This window comes from Tachyglossus aculeatus, unplaced genomic scaffold (assembly GCF_015852505.1).
Source record: "Tachyglossus aculeatus isolate mTacAcu1 unplaced genomic scaffold, mTacAcu1.pri scaffold_168_arrow_ctg1, whole genome shotgun sequence".
Classification (NCBI taxonomy): Eukaryota; Metazoa; Chordata; class Mammalia; order Monotremata; family Tachyglossidae; genus Tachyglossus; species Tachyglossus aculeatus.
The window spans coordinates 12,813-38,811 of NW_024044890.1; the positions used below are offsets into that span (position 1 = coordinate 12,813).

A 25,999-nucleotide genomic window follows, 5' to 3' on the forward strand; every position below is an offset into this window, starting at 1 on the left:
CGTAGTAAGTACTTAACAAATACCATTATCATCACCTCTTTAACCTCTCCTTCTTCTATGCAGATGACTCCTTAGAGCTCCTATCTCCGACTTGCTCAACAAACCTGTATTTCTTCTTGCTCCCAGGGCCTCTCCACTTGAATGCCCCATAGTCTGGGCGGTTGGAACGCCACTTTTCCAAATCGAATGTGTAAGTTTCCTTCCTAAACCCAACTCTTTCCTCTCCACTGAAGCATGCCTTGGGGGCTGACAGGCTGGGAAGCTGCCCCTAAGCATGTCCCCAGGAAGGACTCCAAGGGGCAGAGCCTGGGCTCCCACCATCTAAAGATCAATCAATCAATCAATCAATCATATTTATTGAGAGCTTACTGTGTGCAGAGTACTGTACTAAGCGCTTGGGAAGTACAAGTTGGCAACATATAGAGACAGTCCCTACCCAACAGTGGGCTCACAGTCTAGAAGGGGGAGACAGAGAACAAAACCAAACATATTAACAAAATAAAATAAATAGAATAGATATGTACAAGAAAAATAAATAAATAAATAGAGTAATAAATATGTACAAACATATATACATATATATAGGTGCTGTGGGGAAGGGAAGGAGGTAAGACGAGGGGGATGGAGAGGGGAACAAGGGGGAGAGGAAGGAGGGGGCGAGGTGATGGACAGCCTTGAAGCCGAGGGTGAGGAGTTTCTGCCTGATGCGCGGATTGATTGGTAGCCACTGGAGATTTTTGAGGAGGGCAGTAACATGCCCAGGGCGTTTCTGGACAAAGACAGTCCGGGCAGCGGAGCGAAGTATGGATTGAAGTGGGGAGAGACACGAGGATGGGAGATCAGAGAGGAGGCTGATGCAGTAGTCCAGACGGGATAGGATGAGAGCTTGAACGAGCAGGGTAGCAGTTTGGATGGAGAGGAAAGGGCGGATCTTGGCAATGTTGCGGAGCTGAGACCAGCAGATGAACCAACATAAGCTGCTTTCCTTCAGGCTCCAGTGAGTGACTGTGATTCAAGCATTGCTGCCACCTCCCAGGCCCCAGCTTTCCTGTACCTGCGTTCCCTCAGACCCGTTCCTCCTACTTTATTTTTTATTGGTAAGTCCCCTGCCATCCGCCCTCTCCTGCTGGGGAGTCCCCACATGAAAATAACCAATAACGTGTCAATAATTACAACTCTTAGGTGTCATTTTCCAGTACAGCTGCACCACTTTCCCAGTGCCCTGCTCAAAGTGAATGTTTTTGATTCCAGATGGTGACAGGCTGAAGGGGCCAGTGGTCCTCTCCAATAGCCGGGGAAGAGAGGGAGCTGCTGAGAAATTTCTTCCCCCACCCTGGTCTCTGGAAGGGATCATCCCAACTGGGATGGCCATATCTCCGATTCCAAAAGAGGCTTGTCTGGGGTTCCAAAAATGGGCAAGGGAATAATCTGTTCTCCCCTCAAGCCCCTCAGCCTATCTCTAGCTATTCCATTTGTGGTCGTTCACGTACTGACCCTTAAGTCTCTCAGCACTCTGGGTGGTTTGAGTTACCTCTGCCTCATCATTTGATGTTGATGACCAAACTGACCACCTTAGTTTTCAACCCCCTTGGTCATTTTTGTTGTCTGCAGATGATGAGCATGACAGTATTCTGGAAAGTTAAAATATAAAATAAGGATCACTATTGGCTTTACTTTTAGGAACCTCTGGGTACCCTGGTTAAGAAGAATTTTGCTGACAATGCTAACCAGCGACATAATCTTTGGAATTATTTTCCTCTACCAGAGTGTCTTTGGATTCCTAGGAAACGCAACTGTGTTTGTGGTGTATATGAAGAGTTTCATAACTCAGCCCCAGCAGAAGAAGCCCAAAGACCTGATTCTTACCCACCTAACCGTGGCCAACACGGTGACCCTTCTTACCCGTGGGATCCCAGAGACCATGGTGGATTTTGGGATGAGGAATATTTTCAATGATGTTGGGTGTCAGAGTGTCATGTACATTAACAGAGTATCTCGTGGCCTTTCCATCTGCACCACCTGTCTTTTGAGTGTCTTCCAAGCTGTCACCATCAGTCCCAATACCTCTCAGTTGGCTAGGTTCAAACCCAGGGCACCCAAATACATCCTCCCTTCCTTCCTCTTCTTCTGGATCCTCAACATATTGATCTACATCAAAGTGATTATCTCCATTCAAGCAATCAGAAATGTCACCATCGTGGGGCAGGGCTATGTTTTGAAATACTGTTCCACTATTCCGGATCTAGATTTTATCCACTCGATTACCTTTATAAGTGCCATGACTATTCGAGATCTCTTCTTCATATTCCTCATGAGCTGGTCAAGTGGCTACATGGTGAACGTGCTCTATCGGCACCGCAAACAAGTCCAGCATATCCACAGCACCTGTATCACCCCCAGGTCCTCTGCAGAGACCAGAGCCACCCAGACCATCGTGGTCCTGGTCAGTTGCTTTGTTTGCTTTTACTGGATCAACAGCTTTATAACAGTCTATCTGACCAATGTAGTTGATAAAGATCTTCACCTCGAGAGCACAACGGCTTTTCTCTCGGCCTGTTACCCCTCCCTCTGTCCCCTGGTCCTGGTCAGCAGTGATCCCCGGGTCAGGGGGAACTGCTGTGCCCTGGGGAAGGGGAGACGTCCCTCTCATCCCATGAGGGCCGTGACCAGTCGAGTCATTCCTGAGCACTAACCTCTGCCTTGGGCCCACCATTGAGTGGTCCGATCACTAGGCAAAAGCAGATTCTGCAAACAGGCTCTCCCTCTGTAGGAGACCTTCTCTGTCCTTGGACAGCCAGGACAGTGGGAGTTAAGGTTGACCAAATGAAGTGGCATGCTTGCATGTGTGTTTGTCTCTCCCCTGCCTGCCTTTTCTCAGTCAATCATTTGCATTTATTGAGCACTTGCTTCATGTAGCGCACTGTATTCAACTCTCGGGAGAGTACAATGTGACTGAGTTGGTAAACACGAGCCTTGTGGAGGAGGAAACCAATCACCTCTTCGCATTGCTGACCTTCTTCTCTTGCTAACCATTTCACTAGATTTGCAGAATACAAGCATCTGTCTGAACTCTTCACAGTCATTTGCACACAGAGAGATCTAAAGGAAGCAGCAGGAGGCAGAAGAGACAGAGTTTAGGTGGGTCAGGGACTGTGGCCCATCTAAGACCCTTATAGGCAGGGATCACGTCTACCATAATCTTGACATTATCCTGTACTCATCTCCCTCATTCAACCCACCAGCAAAATCTGTCACTGAATTCCGTCCATTCTACCTCCATATGATTGCTAAAATCCACTCTTTCCTCTCCATCCAAACTGCTACCCCGTTGTTCCATGCACTTATCATGCCTTGACTAAGGCACCAGCTTCCTTGCTGACCTCCCTGCCTTTTGTCTCGCCCCATTCCAGTCCACACTTCATTCTGCTGGCCAGACTTTTTTTCTAAAAATATACGGATTTCACAATTCTCCACTCCTAAAGAATCTCCAGTGGTTGCCAATCCACCTCCACGTCGAACAGAATCTGCTTGCCATTGGCTTTGAAGCACTCAATCAGCTCGCTCCCTCCTATTTTACCTTGCTGAGTCCCTCCTACAACCCAACCCATTCATTGCACTCTCAATGCCAAACTTACTTACTGTACCTTGATCTAATCTATCTTGCCACAGATCTTGCCTCTTGCCTGGGATTTCCTCCCCCTTCAAATTCTGTCCATTTGTTTTGTTTTGTTGTCTGTCTCCCCCTTCTAGACTGTGAGCCCGTTGTTGGGTAGGGATTGGCTCTATCTGTTGGCAAATTGTACTTTTCAAGTGCTTAGTACAGTGCTCTGCATACAGTAAGTGCTCAATAAGTGCGATTGAATGAATGAATATCCCTCAGACGATCACTCTTCCCACCTTCAAAGCCTTATTAAAACAGCATCTCCTCCATGAGGCCTTCCTTAAACAAGCCTTCATGTTCTCTACTCCCTCTGCCTTTGGCAGTGTCCTTGAACTTGGATTTGCACTCTTCATTCCCCCCATTCACAGCCCCATTGCACTGACATATATATCCGTAATTTATTTATTTATATTAACATCTGTCTCTCCCTCTAGACTCTAAGTTCACTGTAGGCAGGGAATTTGCCTACCAGCTCTGTTATATTGTACTCTCCCAAGCACTTAGTTCAGTGCTCTGTATACGGTAAACTCTCAATAAATATGATCGACCGATTGGTTACCAACTCTACTGTGTTGTACTTTCCCAAACAGTACAGAGCTCTGAACACAGTAAGTGGTCAATAAATACCATTGATTGATTATTTCGTTGTTTCTACCTCAATGCTTAGTGCCTACTCTGATGATTATTACTAACATTATTATTGCTATAATTACTGAAATTATTAAGACTTTTGATTATAATAGAAGATCTCTCAGGTTCACAGGATGCCACACTGCTTCTCTCTAGACCTTTCCAAGGCAAAATAAACCTCAGATCTGCTTGGAAGAAATCTGGCATCCAGAGATCTTCCCCAACTCCTAGCACCCTTAGCTTCCAGAAGGCTGGTTGTTGGGGACTGTCCTTCCCGTTCTGTCCTGTGGGAACGTGTGGGAATTCTTGAATAAATTTCACAAATCGTTTGCTGAACAAATCACGCCTGAGACCAATTTTCTCCCCAGAGGTGATGGTGACAATCAAGTAGCAGTTGTGGACTCCGAGATTATAATAATAATAATGTTGGTATTTGTTAAGCACTTACTATGTGCAAAGCACTGTTCTAATTGCTGGGGGGATACAAAGTGATCAGGTTGTCCCACGTGGGGCTCACAGTCTTAATCCCCATTTTACAGATGAGGTAACTGAGGCTCAGAGAAGTTAAGTGACTTTCCCAAGGTCACACAGCGGACATGTGATGGAGCCGGAATTCGAACCCATGACCTCTGACTCCAAAGCCCGTGCTCTTTCCACTGAGCCACGCTGCTTCTCTCCAAGGCCTGTTCTTCAAGTGGGCAAAATCATCAGGTTTGCTTCTCCTAGAGTCACTTTATTTCTTATATTTTTCAATCTCCTTTGCTTTTAATTGTTATTTTCTGAAAGCCCATGTTGTCAATTTTTTGTCTGTGATTTATTTCTCCTTTCAAAATATGTGTCCTCCTCAGTCAAGATTGCGAACTCTTGGTGGGACAGAGGATACGACTGTGAAGCAGTGTTGCTTAGTGGAGAGAGCACAGGTTTGGGATTCAGAGGACCTGGCTTCTAATCCCGGTTCCTTCACTTGTCTATGCCTCAGTTACCTCATCTGTAAAACGGGGGCTAAGATTGTGAGCCTTATGTGGGACAAGGACTGTGTCCAGCCTGATTATCTTGTATCTATTCCAGCTCTTGTACAATGTTTAGCACATATTAATAATAATAATGATGGTCTTTTTTCATTCAATCATATTTTTTGAGCGCTTACTGTGTGCAGAGCACTGTACTAAGCGCTTGGGAAGTACAAGTCAGCAAAATATAGAGACGGTCCCTACCAAACAACGGGCTCACAGTCTAGAAGGGGGAGACGGACAACAAAACAAAACATGTAGACAGGCGTCAAAATCGTCAGAACAAATAGAATTAAAGCTATATGCACATCATTAACAAAATAAATAGAATAGTAAATATGTACAAGTAAAATAAATAGAGCAATAAATATGTACAAACATATATACAGGTACTGTGGGGAGGGGAAGGAGGTAGGGCGGGGGGGATGGGGAGGAGGAGAGGAAAAAGGGGGCTCAGTTGGGGAAGGCCTCCTGGAGGAGGTGAGCTCTCAATAGGGCTTTGAAGGGAAGAAGAGCGCTAGCTCGGTGGATGTGTGGAGGGAGGACATCCCAGGCTAGGGGAAGGACGTGGGCAGGGGGTCGATGGCGGGATGGTCCTTGTTAAGCACTTACTATGTGCTAAGCACCATTCTAAGTGCTGGGGTAGATACAAGCTAATCAGGTTGTCTCATGTGGGGCTCACAGGCTTAATCCCCATTTTAGAGATAAGGTAACTGAGGCACAGAGAAGTGAAGCGACTTGCCCAAAGTCATGCAGCTGATAAGTGGCAGAGCCGGGATTAGAACCCACAACTTCTGACTCCCAAGGCCGAGCTCTTGCCCTAAGCCATGCTGTACATAATAAGTGCTTGACAAATACTATTAAAAAAAAGGAATCGTGTTTTATTTTGACCCCAGCACTTAGGACAGTGTGCTGAATGTGCTGAAGGCATGCCATTTAAACTAATATGGGCTCAGAGAGCAGTGCCAGCAGAAGCAGTGCATTAAAATAATTCTGTTTGTCCTTGAATCTCTCTTCCTGTCACCCATAGCCCGAGGTCAACCTGTCCATCCTCACTAAATATGGGTGCTGACCAGAGGCAGATGCCCATGGTTTGGAAACTTAGAGAGATGGAAGCCTTCTGGAATTCACATCCTGTGCCAGTTTACTTTTTGAAATGATCCTGGAGATTTTCCCCGGGACTAGAACTTTTTCATTAAATGAAGCAACTATACCCTTAGAATGGCTTGACCAGACAAAGTGTTTGTTGCAATGAGAAGAAAAGATTGTTCATTCTCTTGATAGGTCTCAGACTCCCGTTACAGACAGTGTCACAGCCATAACATTTGACACAGCTATCACAGGCCCGGGGGAGAGGAACTCACGGCACCCTGTCCTTATTACAGCTGCTTCCCATGCGTATCCCCTGAAACCCCAGACACAAGCTTTCCATCGCATGACTGGGTGTACACATAGGCAACCCCAGGTGAATCTCTCAGCATTCAGGCTTTCTGATAGGAAGGGAAGGGGAGAAATAGTAAGAAAGAGATTTTCAACTCACGTCCATGTTGATGTGATGCGACAGTATGGTTTCCTGAATGTAGTCTGTGTGAGCAGGTTAGTTCCCAGGGTCTGCCCTAACTGTTTCTGCCTAATCTCAGTCAGTAAAGCCTGTGGGGAGGGAGGCTTCTGCCTTTTGGGAGCAGAATCAGCCTGTTCCACGACCTTGGGTAGGCAGCAATTGCAGATAGATCCTCAATGTAAGGTTTCTGCAGGATTCCAGTGTTATCTCCCTTATCCCGACTCTGTGTGCTCCCCTCCACGTCTCTGATTCTACTGCTCATCTTCAATAGAGATCAAGGGGATGAGATGGGATATGGAAGAGCTTAATAGGAGTTTAAGAGGAGTTTAGTGACTCATTTCCTCCCATAAACCAGAATGGCTTCTTACCTCATGTAATAATAATAATAATGTTGGCATTTATTAAGTGCTTACTATGTGCTAAGCGCTGGGGAGGTTACGAGGTGATCAGGTTGTACCACGGGGGGCTCACAGTCTTATTCCCCAGTTTACAGATGAGGTAACTGAGGCACAGAGAAGTTAAGTTCTTTGATCTTCACCCCATGGGGTGCTGCAGATCATCTCCACTGTTAATAATTTTCTCCCTTTCCTTTGGACTGGGATCCCTGGCATAGTTGATATAGCATGGGCCTGGGGGTCAGAAGGTCATGGGTTCTAATCCTGGCCTGCCACTTGCCCAGTGTGTGACCTCAGACAAGTCACTTCACTTCTCTGGGCCTCAGTTCCCTCATCTGTAAAATGGGGATTGAGAGTGTGAGCCCCACATGGGACAGAGACTGTGAGCCCCACATGGGACTTTGCCCCCCCTTCAAAGCCTGATCGAAGGCCCATCTCCTCCAAGAGGTCTTCCCTGATTAAGCTCCCTTTCCTCTTCTCCCACTCCCTTCTGCGTCGCTCCAGCTTCAGGGAATATGCCCATTTATTGTTATACTGTACTCTCCCAAGTGCTTAGTACAGTGCTCTGCTCACAGTAAGCACTCAGTAAAAAGATCGAATGAATGAAATATCAAGAACACTGCCTGCTCTTATTTGCTGTGTGACCTTGGTCAAGTCACTTCACTTCTCTGTGCCTCAGTTCCCTCATTTATCAAATCAGGATTCAATACCTGTTCTCCAAGACCATTAGACTGACAGCCCTATGTGAGACAGGGACTGTGGTTGATCTGATTGCATTGTACCTACCCTAGTGCTTGGTAGGGTGTTTAGCCCATAAAAAGCAGCATGGTCTAGTTCATTCATTCACTTGTAGAGAAGCAGCGTGGCTCAGTGGAAAGAGCCCGGCCTTTGGAGTCAGAGGTCATGGGTTCAAATCCCGGCTCCACCAATTGTCAGCTGTGTGACTTTGGGCAAGTCACTTCACTTCTCTGGGCCTCAGTTACCTCATCTGTAAAATGGGGATTAAGACTGTGAGCCCCCCGTGGGACAACCTGATCCCCTTGTTACTTTCCCAGCGCTTAGAACAGTGCTTGGCACATAGTAAGTGCTTAATAAATGCCATTAAAATTGTATTTATTTAATACCTTCTGCATGTGGAGCACTGTACTAAGCACTCGGGAGAGTACAGCACAACAATAAACAGGCACATTCCCTGCTCACATGGATAGAGCAGGAGCCCGGGAGTCAGAAGAACCTGGGTTCTAATCCCAGCTCTGCCACTTGTCTGCCGTGTGACCTTGGGCAAGTCACTTCACTTCTCTGGGTCTCAGTTACCTCATTTGTAAAATGGGGATTAAGACTGAGCCCCTTGTGGGAAAGGGACTGTGTCCAAACTGATTAAATTTTGTCTACCCCAGCACTTAATACAGCGCATGGCACATAGTAAGCCCTCAACAAATACCATAAACCAAATAAAATTAAGGTGGCATTTAACAATCCCACGATGATTATTAGGTTCTTTATCCTGGCACCTCTCCCTAAATTGGGACTCCATCAAGTATGTATGCACAGCATGGGATAATGTGTTTGGTTGTAAGGGAGAAGCCATGGTGCTGTCTAATGTATTAAAAATTGTAACTGGAACATGAAAGATCCATAAGAAGAAAATGAGAAAAGTGGTTGAGAGATGGAAGTGGTGTGAAAAGCGTACAGAGAACATTCACTATAAAATTGCAAGATATTCTAGACCTCAAGCTTATTGTGGTTCAAAGCCCTACTGAGAGCTCACCTCCTCCAAGAGGCCTTCCTAGACTGAGCCCCCTTTTTCCTCTCATTCTCTCCCCCACCCTACCTCCTTCCCCTCCCCACAGCATCTATATATATGTTTGTACAGATTTATCACTCTATTTTACTTGTACATATTTACTATTCTATTTATTTTGTTAATGATGTGCATTTAGCTTTAATTCTATTTGTTCTGATGACTTGACACCTGTCTACATGTTTTATTTCGTTGTCTGTCTCCCCCTTCTAGACTGTGAGCCCGTTGTTGGGTTGGGACCATCTCTATATGTGGCCGACTTGTACTTCCCAAGTGCTTAGTACAGTGCTCTGCACACAGTAAGCGCTCCCCAGCACTTATTACAGTGCTCTGCACAGAGAAGTGCTCAATACAATGATGGATTGATTTCTCCAGGACTTTCAGCTGCTACTATCTGTCTGGACATTATAGCTGTTCATTGTTCTGTAGAGAAGGAGCTGACTCAAATGACCTTTTTCTCTTCACTTCTGGATCTATTTATTTGTGTCTATCAACACCCAGGTTCAACCACTGATAAAGCTGCAAAAAGTTTCTTCCCGTGCTTATAGTAAGATTTGTGCACTCATTAAATAATTTCTCAGTTGAAAAATGAAGCCATCCATGTGATTTGACCAGACAGAAGGCTTGCAGTGGAGGGGAAAACATTGCTAATTCTTGGGAGAGGTCTCAGATTCCCACTTCAAACAGTGTCATAACCATTGCTAGTGACATAGTAATCAAAGGCCTAAGGGAAATGAGCTCACACCATCCTGTCTCTATAACTGTTGCTTCCCAACCGTGTCATTTCAGGGCATAGACGGGACAAGTCTTCCATCACATGATCCAGGTGAGGACCTCTTAGCTTTGGGGCTTTTCTGGATGAGGGGAAGGGAGAGATGGAGAGAAGAGAGCCTAGGGCCAGAGCCATGTGAAAGTGATGATATAACAGAAGAGATTGCGGAATCCGTGTGAATGGAATCAGTGCCTCTACCCTGACTGCGTCAGACTGCTTTTGTTAAGCTCAGTCTGGGGAACTTGAATCGAAGGAGTATTATGGGGAACAGAATCAGTTGATCTTAAGGCCCTTGGAAGAAGACAATTGCAAATCAAGTTTCATTTTACATTTTCTGTTCATTTCCTGGATTGTCTTGTTTACCCGGACTATGTTTGTTACCCTCTTTGTCCTGAATTTAGGTGCTGCAGGGAGTCTGAGGAAGTAATTAGGGGTAGGTGAAAAAGAATATGGAAGAGGAATCTCAAGAAACGATCATGATAATGACTCAGCATTCCTGAAATTGACACTATGCCCATATAGTTCTATAGCCTATATCTTTGTGAGAATGCCTTCTTGCCTTTGATGTTATTTTGTCTTCACACCATAGTACAGCACCAATGATCTCCATGTTACTAATGTAGAAATCGAAAATCAGGGAAGTTGTGTCTTGGTCCAGATCACACAGGACATCTGTCACAAAACTGTATTAGAACCCAAATGACTCAGTGTCTAGCAGGCCACTAAACCATGAAACAACCAATGCCAGTGTGTTTTATCTTTGAAGTGAAGCTTTCTGAAGTTTATGTTTTAATAATAATAATGATGGCATTTATTAAGCGCTTACTATGTGCAAAGGAATTGAGATTTTATCTTTGAAGTTATTCTTGAGGTTATTTCCCAGAGGCTAAAACTGACTTTCCAGAGATTCCAAGCCTACCAGGAAGACATTGCTTCTTCTAGAAGAGATTGAAGTTTGTATATCGCTTTGGCCAAATTCACCCGAAGATCAGCCACCTACACTGGCCTTCCTAGCCCCATTCTCGTTGTTCCCCTTGGTTTTCCGGACCCTTGCCAGAATTCTGGGATCAACAAGAAGTCTTTCCAGTCACCCATCATTCCTCTGTATTCTACATCTATTTCTCTAACTTTGTTTTTTTTTTGTTTCTGGCACATTGGATCTCTGCTGCTGCTGCTGCCAGAGATTACTGGCCAATCTCCTCCCACCGGGGCCACAAATTTGAAGGACAAAGAGAACTGACTGGGAAAGTGGGTGGCGGTGGAGGTGGAGGCGGTGAGTGCTCAGAGGAGAAAATATTTTGTTCTTTCCCATCCCCCACCTCTGCTTCTTTCTCTTATTCTTCTAGCAGCATCGCCAGCTCTCCCTCATCCTATCCTGGCTCTGCTTCCTGACTATTATTATTAATATTATTATTATTGTTGTTGTTGTTGTTGTTGTATTTTTTATGTATTTACTGTGTGCCAGGCACTGTATTAAGCACTGGTGGGAATACAACCAAATTGGGTTGGGCACAGTCCCTGTCCTACATGGGGCTTGCAGTCTTAATCCCCATTTTACAGATGAGGGAACTGAGGCACAGAGAAGTGAAGTGACTTGCCCAAGGTCACACAGCAGACAAGTGGCAGATCGGGAATTAGAACCCAGGCCCTTCTGACCACCAGGGCCATGCTTTATCCACTAGGCCACACTGCTCCTCCATCTACGATGTCTATTTCACTTATTACTCTATTTATTTTACTTATTACTTTATTTTACTATTACTCTATGTTACTTATTATTTTATTTATTTTACTTATGACTCTATTTATTTTACTTATTACTGTATTTATTTTACATGTACATATTTACTATTCTATTTATTTTATTTTGTTAATAAGTTTTGTTTTGTTGTCTGTCTCTCCCTTCTAGACTGTGAGCCCGCTGCTGTGTAGGGACAGTCTCTATATGTTGCCAACTTGTACTTCCCAAGCGCTTAGTACAGTGCTGTGCACACAGTAAGCACTCAATAAATACGATTGAATGAATGAATGAATGAATTTAGCTTTAATTCTGTTTGTTCTGACGACTTGACACCTGTCCACATGTTTTGTTTCGTTGTCTGTCTCCCCCTTCTAGACTGTGCCCCCGCTGTTGGGTAGGGACCATCTCTATATGTTGCCAACTTGTACTTCTCAAGCGCTTAGTACAGTGCTCTGCACACAGTAAGTGTTCAATACATATGATTGAATGAATGAATGAATGAATCTAGTGCATCTGCCTCCTCTTAACCTCCCAGCCTCCATTCTCTCCCCACTCCAATCCATACTTCATTCTGCTGTAAGAGTCATTTATCAACAACAATGTTCCATTCATCTCTCCCCACTTCTCAAGAACCTCCAGTGGCTGCCCATCCGCCTCTGTATAAAACAGAAATTCCTTACCACTGGCTTTAAGGCACTCAATCCGCTTGCCCTGTCCTATCTCACCTCACTAATCTCCTACTTCAGCCCAGCCCTCAAATTCCACTCCTTTAGTGCCAGTTTAACTCATCGTGCCCTGATTTCATCTATCACACCACTGACCCCTTTCCCATGTCTAACCTCTAGCCTGGAACTCCCTCCCCATCCATATATGCCAGACAACCACCCTCCCAACCTTCCAAGCATTACTAAGGTCACATCTCCTCCAAGAGGCCTTCCCTGATTAAGCACTCTTTCCCCCAGCTTTCATTCTCTCCTGTGGCATCTATGCCCTTCCATTTGTGACCTTTGAACATTTGATAGTCTCACCACCCCCACCCCACAACACTTATGTACATATCCTTATATATTATAACTTATTTATTCACATTAATGTCTGTCTCCCCATCTAGACTGTAAGTTCATTGTGGGAAGGGAATGTGTCTGCGAATTCTGTTTTATTGTGCTCTCCCAAGTTATAATCCCGACTCTGCCACTTATCATCTGTGTGACTTTGGGCAAGTCACTCAACTTCTTTGTGCCTCAGTTACCTCATCTGTAAAATGGGGATTAAGACTCTGAGGCCCACGTAGGACAACCTGATTACCTTGTATCTACCTCAGCACTTAGAACAGTGTTTGGCACATAGTAGGCGCTTAAAAAATAGCAGGATTGTATCTGTTGCCGAATTGTACTTTCCAAGCGCTTAGCACAGTGCTCTGCACACAGCAAGCGCTCAATAAATATGATCGGATGGATGAATGAATGAATGAATGAATGAATGCTCAGTAAAGTGGTCTGTACCTAGTAAGCATCGAATAAATACCAAGGATCAATTGATCGCCCCACATCAGTCCTCCAACTCTGGGGCTGTGGGGTAAGAAAAAGTGGTGCAGCAGCCAAAAGAAGGGTCTGTTGCTTTAGAGCTGTGAAGCGGGAAAAGGAAGATAATTGTGTGGATTTGGAGTGGAAGAATGCTGAAGGGAGCAGCAGAGGGCAGATTCAGGCACAGGGAAAGGGACCAGGACAGGATGAAAAACTTGTGGCTACTAGAATAGTGAAATTCCATCCTTTACTTGCAACTGTCCAGGTAAAAAGCTGACACGGTAAAAAGCAGACAGGGAAGATGGTTTTGGCAAACATGCCAGTCCTGGTTGCAGCTCAATATAGGGTAAGCAGCCATCAGGAATCTGAACAGGACCTCTCCTTGGGAAAGTTTCCCCACAAGGAAGAGGACGCTGAGGATCCTGGGGAAAGAAATAGCCTGGTGGAAAAAGGCTCTGTAAAGGTCTGGCGTATGGTCCGTGAGTCTCCCAGGAGTCACAGCCAAGAAAGTCCCAGGGGTTGGGCATGGAGCATCTTTGGCACTTGGCAGCTGGTGCCCAGTGAAGGCACTTAGTTAGTAAATGCCCGGTGGCCTCCTTCCTTTGTTAGGTAGTACTCTTCCAGACATATAGCTGAGCAAGAGTGGCGGGAGAATTCCTGCCCTTCCCTCAACTCCAGAAGGAAAACTGGAGAGTTGAAGGCAGACCACTGACCCCTTCCCCACCTCCCCAACCTCACATCCCTGTAGAAAGATCTGCAGTTATTAAACTCCTGTCCCTGAATTGGTCCTCTGAGTCATATTGCCCAACATCATGACCTTACCATGCACTTGGCATTAACCATCTCCCTGTCTTGCTAGAGAATATTTCCCATGCATGATCTTGGGCAACTCACTGTATTTATCTGGGCCTCTGGTTCTGCATCTGTAACAGTGGAGATTGAATACTTACTCTCCCTCCTTACTAGACTGTGATTCTCCGATGTGGGACAGGGGCTATGTCCAACCTAATTAACAATAATAATGATGGCATTTATTAAGCGCTTACTATGTGCAAAGCACTGTTCTAAGTGCTGAGCACTGTTCTAATTAACTTATGTCTACCCGAGCACTAAGTATAATGCTTGGCATATAGGAAGTATTTAATAATAACGATGGTATTTGTTAAGCACTTACTATGTGCCAAGCACACAATTATTATTATCATTACAAATCTCACTCTTCATAAGAGTGTTCATGGCTCATCTTCACTTCTTTCTGTAAATGAATAGATTCATTCATTCATTCAATCGTATTACTGTGTGCAAAGCACTGTATTAAGCATTTGGGAGATTAGAATAGAACAACAAACAGACACATTACACATTTCTGCTCACAACAAGCTCCCAGTCTAGGGGGGGAAACAGACATTAATAGAAATAAATCCATGAATAAATGAATTACAGATAATGATAATAATGATAATAATAATTGCGGCATTTGTCAAGCGCTTACTATGTGCCAGACACTGTACTAAACATTGGGGTGGGTATAAGAATATGGGGTTGGACACAGTTCCTGTCCTCCAGGGGGCTCACAGTCTCAATCCCCATTTTACAGATGAGGTAACTGAGGCACAGAGAGGTAAATTGACTGGCCCAAGCTCACAGAGCAGACAAGTGGCAGAGATAGATGATGAACTCTAAATATGAAATCTAAATACATGAAATTTCAGTATTCCATGAGAGGAAGAAAAAGATTAATTTCATTATAAGAACTTATGAAACTGAGACATCTCATCAGATGTTTCTTTTCCTCACACTCTTTTGTGTCCCTATTTTGTGATCCACGCAGGGAGAGGGGTAAAGCCTTCATATATCACTTTCTAACTATAATTTTTTGGGTGTCAGTGCGTACACGCCCATATGTGTATGTGTGTGTCCCGGATGGGTTTCTATATAATTTGTTTGTGTTGGTGATTATGACTGTATTAACTGTAGATAGACTATGACTCTATATATTTGTGTGATAAATTGCATGTGCTAACATGGATATTTTTCTGGATGTGTGTATGTGTGTATTCTGGATGGGTGTGCGTAGAGAAGCAGCGTGGCTCAGTGGAAACAGAACGGGCTTTGGAGTCAGAGGCCATGGGTTCAAATCCTGGCTCCACCAATTGTTAGCTGTGTGACTTTGGGCAAGTCACATCACTTCTCTGTGTCTCAGTTACCTCATCTGTAAAATGGGGATTAAGACTGTGAGCCCCCCGAGGTACAACCTGATCACCTTGTAACCTCCCGAGCACTTAGAACAGTGCTTTGCACATGGTAAGCGCTTTATAAATGCCATCATCATCATCATTATTATTATTCCATGTCAAAAGTTACAAGGAAACTCACCATTTCCATTGTCTACCTATATTAATGAGGATGAAAGGGGAAGGAAAAGTCCAAGATAATTCTAAAGTGGAGGGATTGAGAGACAGGGAGGGTGTTGCTGTTGTTGAGAGTGCTGGGAATTTTAGAAGAAGAGGATTTGGGAGGAAAGATGAGGCCTTGAGTTTTGGACATGTTGAACTTGAGGTGCTTTGGAATACTCAGGTAGAAATTTGTTGGAGGCAGAAGGAGATTCATTCATTCATTCACTCAATCGTATTTATTGAGAGCTTACTGTGTGCAGAGCACTGGACTCAGCGCTTGGGAAGTACAAGTTGGCAACATATAGAGACAGTCCCTACCCAACAGCAGGCTCGCAGTCTAGAAGGGGGAGACAGACAACAAAACAAAACATATTAACAAAATAAAATAAATAAAATAGTAAATATGTACAAGATATGCAAGAGTGCAGAGAAGCAGAGAAGGAATATGTGTTCTCCATTATTTATTTTGCCCAATTTAATTGTAAATAATTTCCTGCTGGCTCTCCCGTTAGGGTGCAAGTTCCTTGTGGACAGGGAATGTGCCACTTTATTCTGTACTTTCCAAGCTCCTGGTACAGAGCACTGTATCTGGTGAGTACTCAGTAAGTACGGCACTTCCACCTACTATGAAACGTGCCACCAATCAATCCAAATATTTTAGTGGTAGTACTGAGAACCCACTGAGAACAATGCAGGGTATTACGCACTGTTGCAGTTCAAAGCCAAGCTGCCACACATTTCTAATCCCCTTGTTAATATGGAACAAAAAATAAAAACATTGACAAAAGGAGTCAAAGTAAGTACAATCGATTAAACCTATATGCAAAAGTTACTGAAAACACTGATCTTGCCCCCGATAAGCCATTATGGACTCCTCATCCATAGATTAATCAAAACCCTTTTAAACGTACTGGTGGAGTCAGGTTCTCTGGCCCTCATCCTCTAGACTGTAAGCTCGTTGTGGCGAGGGAAGCTACCTACCGACTCTGGGATACTGTTATATTGCATTCTCCCAAGTGCTTGCACCTAGTAAGAGCTCAATAAAAATGATCGATTGGTCCTGTGAAAATGGATTCTACTTCACTCATTATTCTGTGTCCGACCAGGTATACACACCTGCTCCCTGCATAAATGCCTTCAATATTCAATCTGACAGAATGCAACCTTACCCACTTTCAAGGCTGACCAAGAAAAATAATCCTCTCGAGGTGATGCCCTAATGCATCCTGATCTTCCTAATCATACCATCCCACTGACACCATAGCAGAGTTGTGCATATTTGCCCATTCTATTTATTTCTTTAATTGTCTGTATTTATTAGTATTTTCACCACTTGTAGTTTGTCCCTGTGTTGCCTACGCAGGGTGATAGAATGGTGGTTGTGTAGCTCTTCAATTGTATTGTAAACTCAAAGGCAGGATTCAGGTTTTTAACCTGTTCAGGATGTTCCAAGCAAGAAGTCAGTGAGCAGTCTGTAAATATTATCAAAACACTTGCCCTCTTTCCCGCCCCTGCAACAGCCATCTTTAACTGTTCATTCTCCACTGTCTTCTTCCTGACTGCTTTCAAATATGCCAGTGTATCACGTATCCTAAAAAACTCTCCCTTGACTCCACGGCTCCCTCCAGTTCATTGCCCCATCTCCCTCCTAACGTTCCTCTCCAAACTCCTTGAGCCAGTTGTCTACACCCGCTGTCTCAAATTCTGCTCCTCCAATTCTCCTATTGACCCCATCCAATCTGGCTTCTGTCCGCTTCACTCCACAATAACCGCCCTCTCACAGGTCACCAGTGATCACCTCCTTGCCAAATCCAGTGGCCTCTACTCCATCCTAATCCTCCTTGACCCCTCAGATTCCTTCAATACTGTTGACCACCCCCTTCTCCTGGAAAGATTATCCAACTTTGGTTTCATAGACACTCTTCGCCTGGTTCTCCTCTAATCTCTCAGGCATTCATTCTCAGTCTCCTTCACGGGCTCCTCATCTGCCTCCCACCCCCTAACTGTCGGGGGGGGTCCCTCAGGGTTCATTTCCGGGTCCTCTTCTATTTTCCATCTACACCCACTTCCTTGGGGAGCTCATTCGATTCCATGGATTCAACTACCACCTCTATGTGGATGACACCCAAATCTACATCTCCAGCCCTGATCTCTCTCCCTCTCTCCAGTCTTGCAACTCCTCCTGCCTCCAAGACAGCTCTACTTAGATGTCCTCCTGTCATCTCAAGTTTAACATGTCCAAAACCAAAGTCCTTATCTTCCCATTCAAATCCTGTCCTTCCCCTGACTTTCCCATCACTGAACATGGCACCACCATCTTTCCTGTCTCACAAGCCTATAACCTTGGCTTTATCCTTGACTTCTCTCTCTGATTCAGCCCACATATTCAACCCATCTTTAAATCCTGTCAGTTCCACCTTCACAGCATCGCTAAAATCTGCCCTTTCCTCTCCACCCAAACTGCTACCATGTTAATACAATCACTGATCCTATCCCACCTGGATTCCTGCATCAGCTTCCTTGCTGATCTCCCAGTTTTCTATCTCTTCCCCACTCCAGTCCACACTTCACTCTCCTGCCCAGATCGTTTTTCTACAGAAACTTTCAGGACATGTTTCTCTACTCCTCAAGAAACTCCAGTGGTTGCCCACCCACCTCAAACAAAAACTCCTCACCATTGGCTTTAAAGCACTCATTCACCTTGCCTGCTCCTACCTCACCTCGCTACTCTCTTACTGCAACCCAGCCCACAGATTTCGCTCCTCTAATGCTAACCTTCTCACCGTGCCTCGATCTCATCTATCTCACCGCTGAACCCTCGCCTACGTCCTGCCTCCGGCCTAGAATGTCCTTCCTCCTCAAGTCCAAAAGACAGTTACTCTCCCCCACGTTCAAAGCCTTATTGAAGGCACATCTCCTCCAAGAGGCCTTCCCTAAGCCCCCATTTCCTCTTCTTCCACTCCCTTCTGTGTCACCCTGACTTGCTTCCCCTGTTCATCCCCCTCCCAGCCCCATAGCTCTTATGTACACATCTTTAATTTATTCATTCATATTAATGTCTGTCTCCCCCCACAAACTCTAAGCTCACTGTAAGCATGGAATGTGTCTGTTAATTGTTGTACTCTCCCAAGTGTTACATACAGTGCTCTACACACAGTAAGTACTCAATAAATAGGATTGAATGAATGAAATGTTGTTAATGAAGTTGACATGTTGATTATCTGCTGCGAAAAGAAAGGTTTACCTTTGCTTGTTTGAACTTTCAGCCTTCAATAGACATCCCTTCCATTTTGCACTGTAGATTTCGATGAGTGACAATTTGTGATTTTACCTCATCTATAACTTTGATGGTTTGATACACTTTACAATTGTCCCCATCCAATCTTTGTCTTTATGAAGTGGAAACCACTAATCTGTTCAGTCTATCCTTCTCCAAAATGTTTTTGACCACCTTGGACATCTTTGTTGCCCTTCTATTGTCCTTCTGCAGATAATGAATGTCACAGCATTCTGGAAAATCAAAAATTAAATAAAACAACAATCACTATTGTATTTACTTTTCAGGATATCTGGGTTCCCTGGTTAAGAACAATTTTGCTGACAATGCTATCCAGCGATGTAGTCTTTGGAATTATTTTCCTCTACCAGAGTATCTTTGGATTCCTAGGAAACTCAACCATGTTTCTGTTGTGTATGAACAGTTTCATAACTCGGCCCCAACAGATGAAGCCCACAGACCTGATGTTCACCCACCTAACTGTGGCCAACACAGTGACACTTCTCACCCGTGGGATCCCAGAGACCATGGTGGCTTTTGGGATGAGGAATATTCAGTGACGTTGGGTGTCATAGTGTCTTGCACATTAATAGAGTGTCTCGTGGCCTTTCCATCTGCACCACCTGTCTTCTGAGTGTGTTCCAGGCTATCACCATCAGTCCCAGCACCTCCCAGTTGGCCAGGTTCACACTCAGGGCCTCCAAATACATCCTCCCTTACTTCCTCTTCTTCTGTATCCTCAACATGTTGATCTACATCAGAGTGATTACCTCCATTCAAGCAATCAGAAATGTTACCGTCATGGGGCAGGGATATGCTATGAAATACTGTTCCACTATTCCTGATCTGGATTTTATCCACTCGCTTATCTTCCTAAGTGCTATGACACTCCGAGATGTCTTCTCTGTGCTCCTCATGAGCTTATCCAGTGGCTACATGGGGATTGTGCTCCACCAACACTGCAAACAAGTCTAGCACATCCACAGCAGCAGTCTCTCTCCGAGATCCTCCGCGGAGACTAGAGCCACCCAGACCATTCTGATCCTAGTGAGTTGCTTCATTTGTTTTTACTGTCTCAACAGCTCTATTACACTCTATTTGACCTATGCATTTCAAAAAGATCTTCATCTGGGGAGCACAACAGTTTTTCTCTCTGCCTGTTACCCCAGCCTCTGCCCCATCTTCTTGCTCAACATCGATCCCCGGGTCAGGAGGAACTGCTGTGGCCTGGAGAAGGGGAGACATCCCTCTCACCCCATCAGGGCCTTGACCAATCAAGTCATTCCTGAGCGCTAACCTCTGCCTTGGGCCCACATGTGAGTGGTCCAATCGCTAGGTAGAAGCAGATTCTGAGAGCAGGCTCTCCCTTGGTAAGAGACCTTCTCTGTCCTTGGACAACCAGGACATTGGGAGCTAAGGTTGATTAAGTGCTATGGTCTGTGTGCCTTTGGATTTGTCTCTCTCCTGCCCACCCTTCCAAGTCAATCAGTCAATCAATCAATGGTATTTCTTGAGCACTTGCTATGTGCAGACCACTGATCCAATATGTCTGATCTCTTCACACCACCAGAAGGAGGTGGAGGAGATAAAGGCTCAGTGGGTCAGGGTCTGTGGCCAGTCTAAAATCCTTGTGGGCAGGGATCACATCTACCGTGATCTTGGCATTATCCACAATTCTTCTCTTTCATTCAATCCACATATTCAGTCTGTTACCAAGATCACTAAAATCCACTCTTTCCTCTCTCCCTTTGCCTTCTGCATTGTCCTTGCAATTAGATTTGCCCCTTTTATCCACCCCACCTTCAGCCCCACAGTACCTATGTGCATAACCATAATTTATTCACTTACATTAATGTCTTTCTACCCCTCTAGACTGTTAGCTTATTGTGGGCAAGGAACGTGTTTACCAACTCCGTTGTATTCTCCCATGTGCCTAGTAAATTGCTCCACACAGGTCAATAAATATGACTGATTGATTTATTGATGGATTACAACTCAATTGTGTTGTACCTTCCCAAACACTTAGAACAGTGCTCCACACCCAGTAAGCACTCAATAAATACTGTTGAATGAATGAATTCTCCCCAATGTTTACGTTTCTGTAATTTGTAAATTTATGATAAAAATTGCATCCCCACTCAACCTCACAGGAAAAATGCACCCGTGGATTAAAAAAATTAACTGTGATAAGTGCTTTGGAAAATTTAAGTGATGCTCAAATGTCTTTCCCAGTGATACACAGTACCCCCAGATCTACCTATACTACTTGTTATGCCTTATGCTGTCGAGACATGTCCGACCCATAGCGACGCCATGGACACATGTCTACCAGAATGCCCCACCTCCATCTGCAATCATTCTGGTAGCGTATCCATAGAGTTTTCTTGGTAAAAATACAGAAGCGGTTTGCCCTTGTCTCCTTCCGTGCAGTAAACTTGAGTCTCCGCCCTCAACTCTCTCCCATGCTGCTGCTGCCCAACACAGGTGAATTTTGACTTGTAGCAGATTGCCTTCCCCTCGCTAGCCACTACCTGAGCTAGGAATAGAGTGGATTTGCCTCTGCTTGACTCTACCTCCGTAGTCGAGACTGGTAGAGTACTGGAAACTCTACAGGTATGATCCCGAGAGGCCTCCTACTTGTACTTATGTATTATATCATTCATTTATTTATTGGTACATTCAGTAACATGTTCAGCTATATAATCTGGATATTTGTATGGCTTCCTGCTGTAACCTCATCCTTCCACCTGCTCTCATTATCTGTAAATGGTCATTGTCTATCCCCTTCACAAAACTGTAAATTCCTTGTGGGCAGAGAACACCAGATTAGATCAGTTCCTTGTCCTGTTTTCTGCCCAAGGACCCTCCAGGTTGTAAAAAAGAAGAAGCAGCTTCTGGAAACAGTCTTGAAAACCATAATCAATTTTTTTTTAAATGACTGGTTTGATGAACCTCTGACGTGAAACCCTGTTGGGGAATTCTCCCCAATTTTCTTACTCCCCTCCTTGAAGAGAATGTCTCCCCTACTCTTTCCTCTGAACTGTGTGTATTGTGATTCCATTGCCTCAATAAAGACAAAAATAAGTGTATTCTGGTCTGGATCATATTCACAGGATGCTTTTTCTGCTCTTGTCCATGAACTGCAAAGCGCTTCTGGTAGAAATCCAGATACCACGTTGACCTCGTCCATCTCAACTTCATTCTTACCTATTTTTACTTTGCCCTCCTCTCCAGCTGGCAACAATTCTTCTCCCTCTTAATTAATTAATTGCCCTTAATTACACATATTAAAACTTCATTGCTTCCCCCTAGGTGTAATTCATTTTAGTGTACATCTCCTCTGCTAGAAATTTGACTCGTTGAGGAATGATCCTTGCCCCATAGATTTTGAGCTGCACGAAGAACAGGGACCTTGACTGATCCTTGAACGAGTTGTCTACACGCGCTGCCTAGAATTCCTCAACAACAACTCTCACCTCGACCCCCCTCCAGTCTGGCTTCCGTCCCATACATTCCACGGAAACTGCCATCTCAAATGTCACCAATGACCTCCTGCTTGCCAAATCCAACGGCTCATACTCTGTCCTATACTCCTCGACCTCTCAGCTGCCTTCGACACTGTCGACCACCCCCTTCTCCTCAATATGCTATCTGACCTTGGTTTCACAGACTCCGTCTTCTCCTGGTTCTCCTCTTACTTCTCCGGTCATTCATTCTCAGTCTCTTTTGCATGCTCCTCCTCCCCCTCCCATCCTCTTACTGCGGGGGTTCCCCAAGGTTCAGTGCTTGGTCCCCTTCTGTTCTCAATCTACACACACTCCCTTGGTGACCTCATTCGCTCCCACGGCTTCAACTATCATCTCTACACTGATGACACCCAGATCTACATCTCTGCCCCTGCTCTCTCCCCCTCCCTCCAGGCTCGCATCTCCTCCTGCCTTCAGGACATCTCCATCTGGATGTCTGCCCGCCACCTAAAGCTCAACATGTCGAAGACTGAACTCCTTGTTTTCCCTCCCAAACCTTGCCCTCTCCCTGACTTTCCCATCTCTGTTGACGGCACTACCATCCTTCCCGTCTCACAAGCCCACAACCTTGGTGTCATCCTCGACTCCGCTCTCTCATTCACCCCTCACATCCAAGCTGTCACCAAAACCTTCCGGACTCAGCTCCGCAACATTGCCAAGATCCGCCCTTTCCTCTCCATCCATACCACTACCCTGCTCATTCAAGCTCTCATCCTATCCCGTCTGGACTACTGCATCAGCCTTCTCTCTGATCTCCCATCCTCGTGTCTCTCTCCACTTCAATCCATACTTCATGCTGCTGCCTGGATTATCTTTGTCCAGAAACGCTCTGGGCATATTACTCCCCTGCTCAAAAATCTCCAGTGGCTACCAATCAATCTGCGCATCAGGCAGAAACTCCTCACCCTGGGCTTCAAGGCTCTCCATCACCTTGCCCCCTCCTACCTAACCTCCCTTCTCTCCTTCTACAGCCCAGCCCGCACCCTCCGCTCCTCCACCGCTAATCTCCTCACCATACCTCGTTCTCACCTGTCCCGCCATTGACCCCCGGCCCACGTCATCCCCCGGGCCTGGAATGCCCTTCCTCTGCCCATCCGCCAAGCTAGCTCTCTTCCTCCCTTCAAGGCCCTACTGAGAGCTCACCTCCTCCAGGAGGCCTTCCCAGACTGAGCCCCTTCCTTCCTCTCCCCCTTGTCCCCCTCTCCATCCCCCCATCTTACCTCCTTCCCTTCCCCACAGCACCTGTATATATGTATATATATATATATCTTGGATAGCAATCAAGGGTGGATGAAAAGGAATATGGAAGAGGGACCTGAAGAAATGATCATAATAATAACAGCCTCTCCTGAAATGAATGTGATGTCCTTTGGATTCTATGGCTTATATCTTTATGAGAATACCATCTTGTCCTCGATGTTATTTTATCTTTACATCATGGTGCAGCACAAGTGATCTCCATGATGCTGATGGGGAAAGAGAGGATCAGTGTTACTAAGTTTCTTGGTCCACACCACAGAGGATCTCTGACAAAGAGCCAGACAAGAGCCCAGAATGATTAAATGCTTAGCAGGGAATTAAACCATGCAGCAAGCAATATCAGTGTGTTTTATATTTGTAGTGAAGATTTCTGAAGTGAATATTCTGAGGAACAGCATTGATGCGCTCCTGACGTTTTACAGTGGGGATAGAAATGACATTCTAGATATTTCATTTGAACCAGGTTGGCATCACACCTTTTAAAGTGGGTCTCCCCATAATCATATTTGCTCAAGAAGAAGCCCCTGCACTGGACTTTCTGGCCCAATTCTCCCTATTCCCCTGGGTTAGCTGGAGCCATTCATTCAGTCATTCGATCGTATTTATTGAGTGCTCACTGTTTGCAGAGCACTGTACTAAGTGCTTGGAGAGTACAGTTTGGCAACAGATAGAGACAATCCCTACCTAACAGTCTAGAAAGTCTAGAAAGGCTCACAGTCTAGAAAGGGAGGGACAGACAATAAGACAAAACAAGCAAACAGGCATCAATAACATCCAAATAGATCAATAGAATTATAGATATATACACATCATTAATAAAATAAATAGAATAATAAATAGGTACAAATATGCACAAGTGCTGTGGGGTAGGGAGAGGGGTAGAGCAGAAGGAGGGAGTGGGGAGGGGAGGAAGAGCAGAGGAAAAGGGGGGCTTAGTCTGGGAAGTCCTGGAGGAGGTGAGCTCTCAGTAGGGCTTTGAAGGGAAGAAAAGAGCTGGTGCTCCGCTACTTGTCTGTTGTGTGACCTTGGGCAAGCCTATTAACTCCTCTGTGCCTCAGTTACCTCATCTGTAAAATGGGGATTAAGACTGTGAGCCCCACGTGGGACAACCTGATTATGTTGTATCTACCCCAGAGCTTAGAACAGTGCTTGGCACATAGTAAGCGCTTAACAAATACCATTATTCCCTGTAGACATCCTGGGGTTCACATTCTTCTTGCTCTCCTAAATGCGGGATCCAATGGAACTGGTCATCAGAGCCATGAAGCAGGCAAGTGGGGGGCAGCATCAATAAAATCTATGTTTTAGCCCGAGGCAATGATCTGATGGGACAACACACTCCCTCCTGGTCTTCTGAACCTCATCATGATTCTTCTGTACCTAATCACGATATACTGTAACATTGCTGCATGGATCATCCTGAAGCGTTGCTCAACCTCCAGCTCTCCAATCCTCCCAAATTCTCCACTGGCTTCCTGGGTCCCTCCTTGTTATACAAACACCCCTCACAACTGGTTTCAAGGCAACCCACCAATTCATCTCCCCTTATTCATTCAATCGTATTTATTGAGCACTTACTGTGTGCAGACCACTGTACTAAGCACTTCGGAAGTACAAGTTGGCAACATATAGAGGTGGTCCCTGCCCAACAATGGGCTCACAGTCTAGAAGGGGGAGACAGACAACAAAATGAAACATGTGAACAGTTGTCAAGTCATCAGAATAAATAGAAGCAAAGCTAGATGCACATCATTAGCAAAATAAAATAAATAGAATAGTAAACATGCACAAGTAAAATAGAGTAATAAATCTGTACAATAAATCTCCCCTTATCGTTCTACTCTTTTCAACCACCTTTGCCCAACTTGCTATCTTTGTTACCCCCCAAACTGCTTGCCCTCCCTTCCCCTTCCTCCTCAAATTCCATAGTCCACAGCCCTCTGGAAATTTCATCTTTTCCATCAAACCTTCCCAAATGAATTCCCAGTTTCCCAAGTTGTTTAAATCCATCAGTCACTTTGAGCATGCATGTCCCTGTTCAAACCCCCCCTCAATAATGCTTCCACTGTCCCGTAACATTCCACTGTTATGCTCATTAATATATTTGAGAATATTTTTATGTCTATATTCCCCATTAGAGCTGAATTTCCTTGTGAGCAGCAAATGTGTCACTTATCACAGTGTATTGACACCCAGTCGGTGCTTAATAAATGCTAACACTACCACTACTGCTACTACTCATACTACCAATCCCGCCTCAGCCACTTGGGCAAGGGTAACCTTGGAGATGTTCCAGTCTGAGTGTCAGAGTGGATTAATGATCAGTGACTCACACATTCATACACATGTACGTGCATGCTGGTGCACACATGTGCACACACACACGCGCACACACACACACACACACACACACACACACAAATCACCCCCTGAGGGAGGGGAGCA

The 25,999-nt window shown here is 45.0% G+C and overlaps 1 protein-coding gene across 1 annotated transcript; it reads left to right on the top strand.

Moving 5' to 3' along the window:
* The first annotated feature begins 1,720 nt into the window (after positions 1–1,720).
* LOC119923272 (vomeronasal type-1 receptor 4-like) lies at positions 1,721–13,371 on the top strand. Its single transcript, XM_038742730.1, has 5 exons — positions 1,721–2,602; positions 6,407–6,542; positions 10,058–10,253; positions 10,818–10,934; positions 13,194–13,371. Exons 1-5 carry the CDS (start codon positions 1,721–1,723, stop codon positions 13,369–13,371), a joined length of 1,509 nt encoding a protein of 502 aa, XP_038598658.1.
* Positions 13,372–25,999: the final 12,628 nt, after the last annotated feature.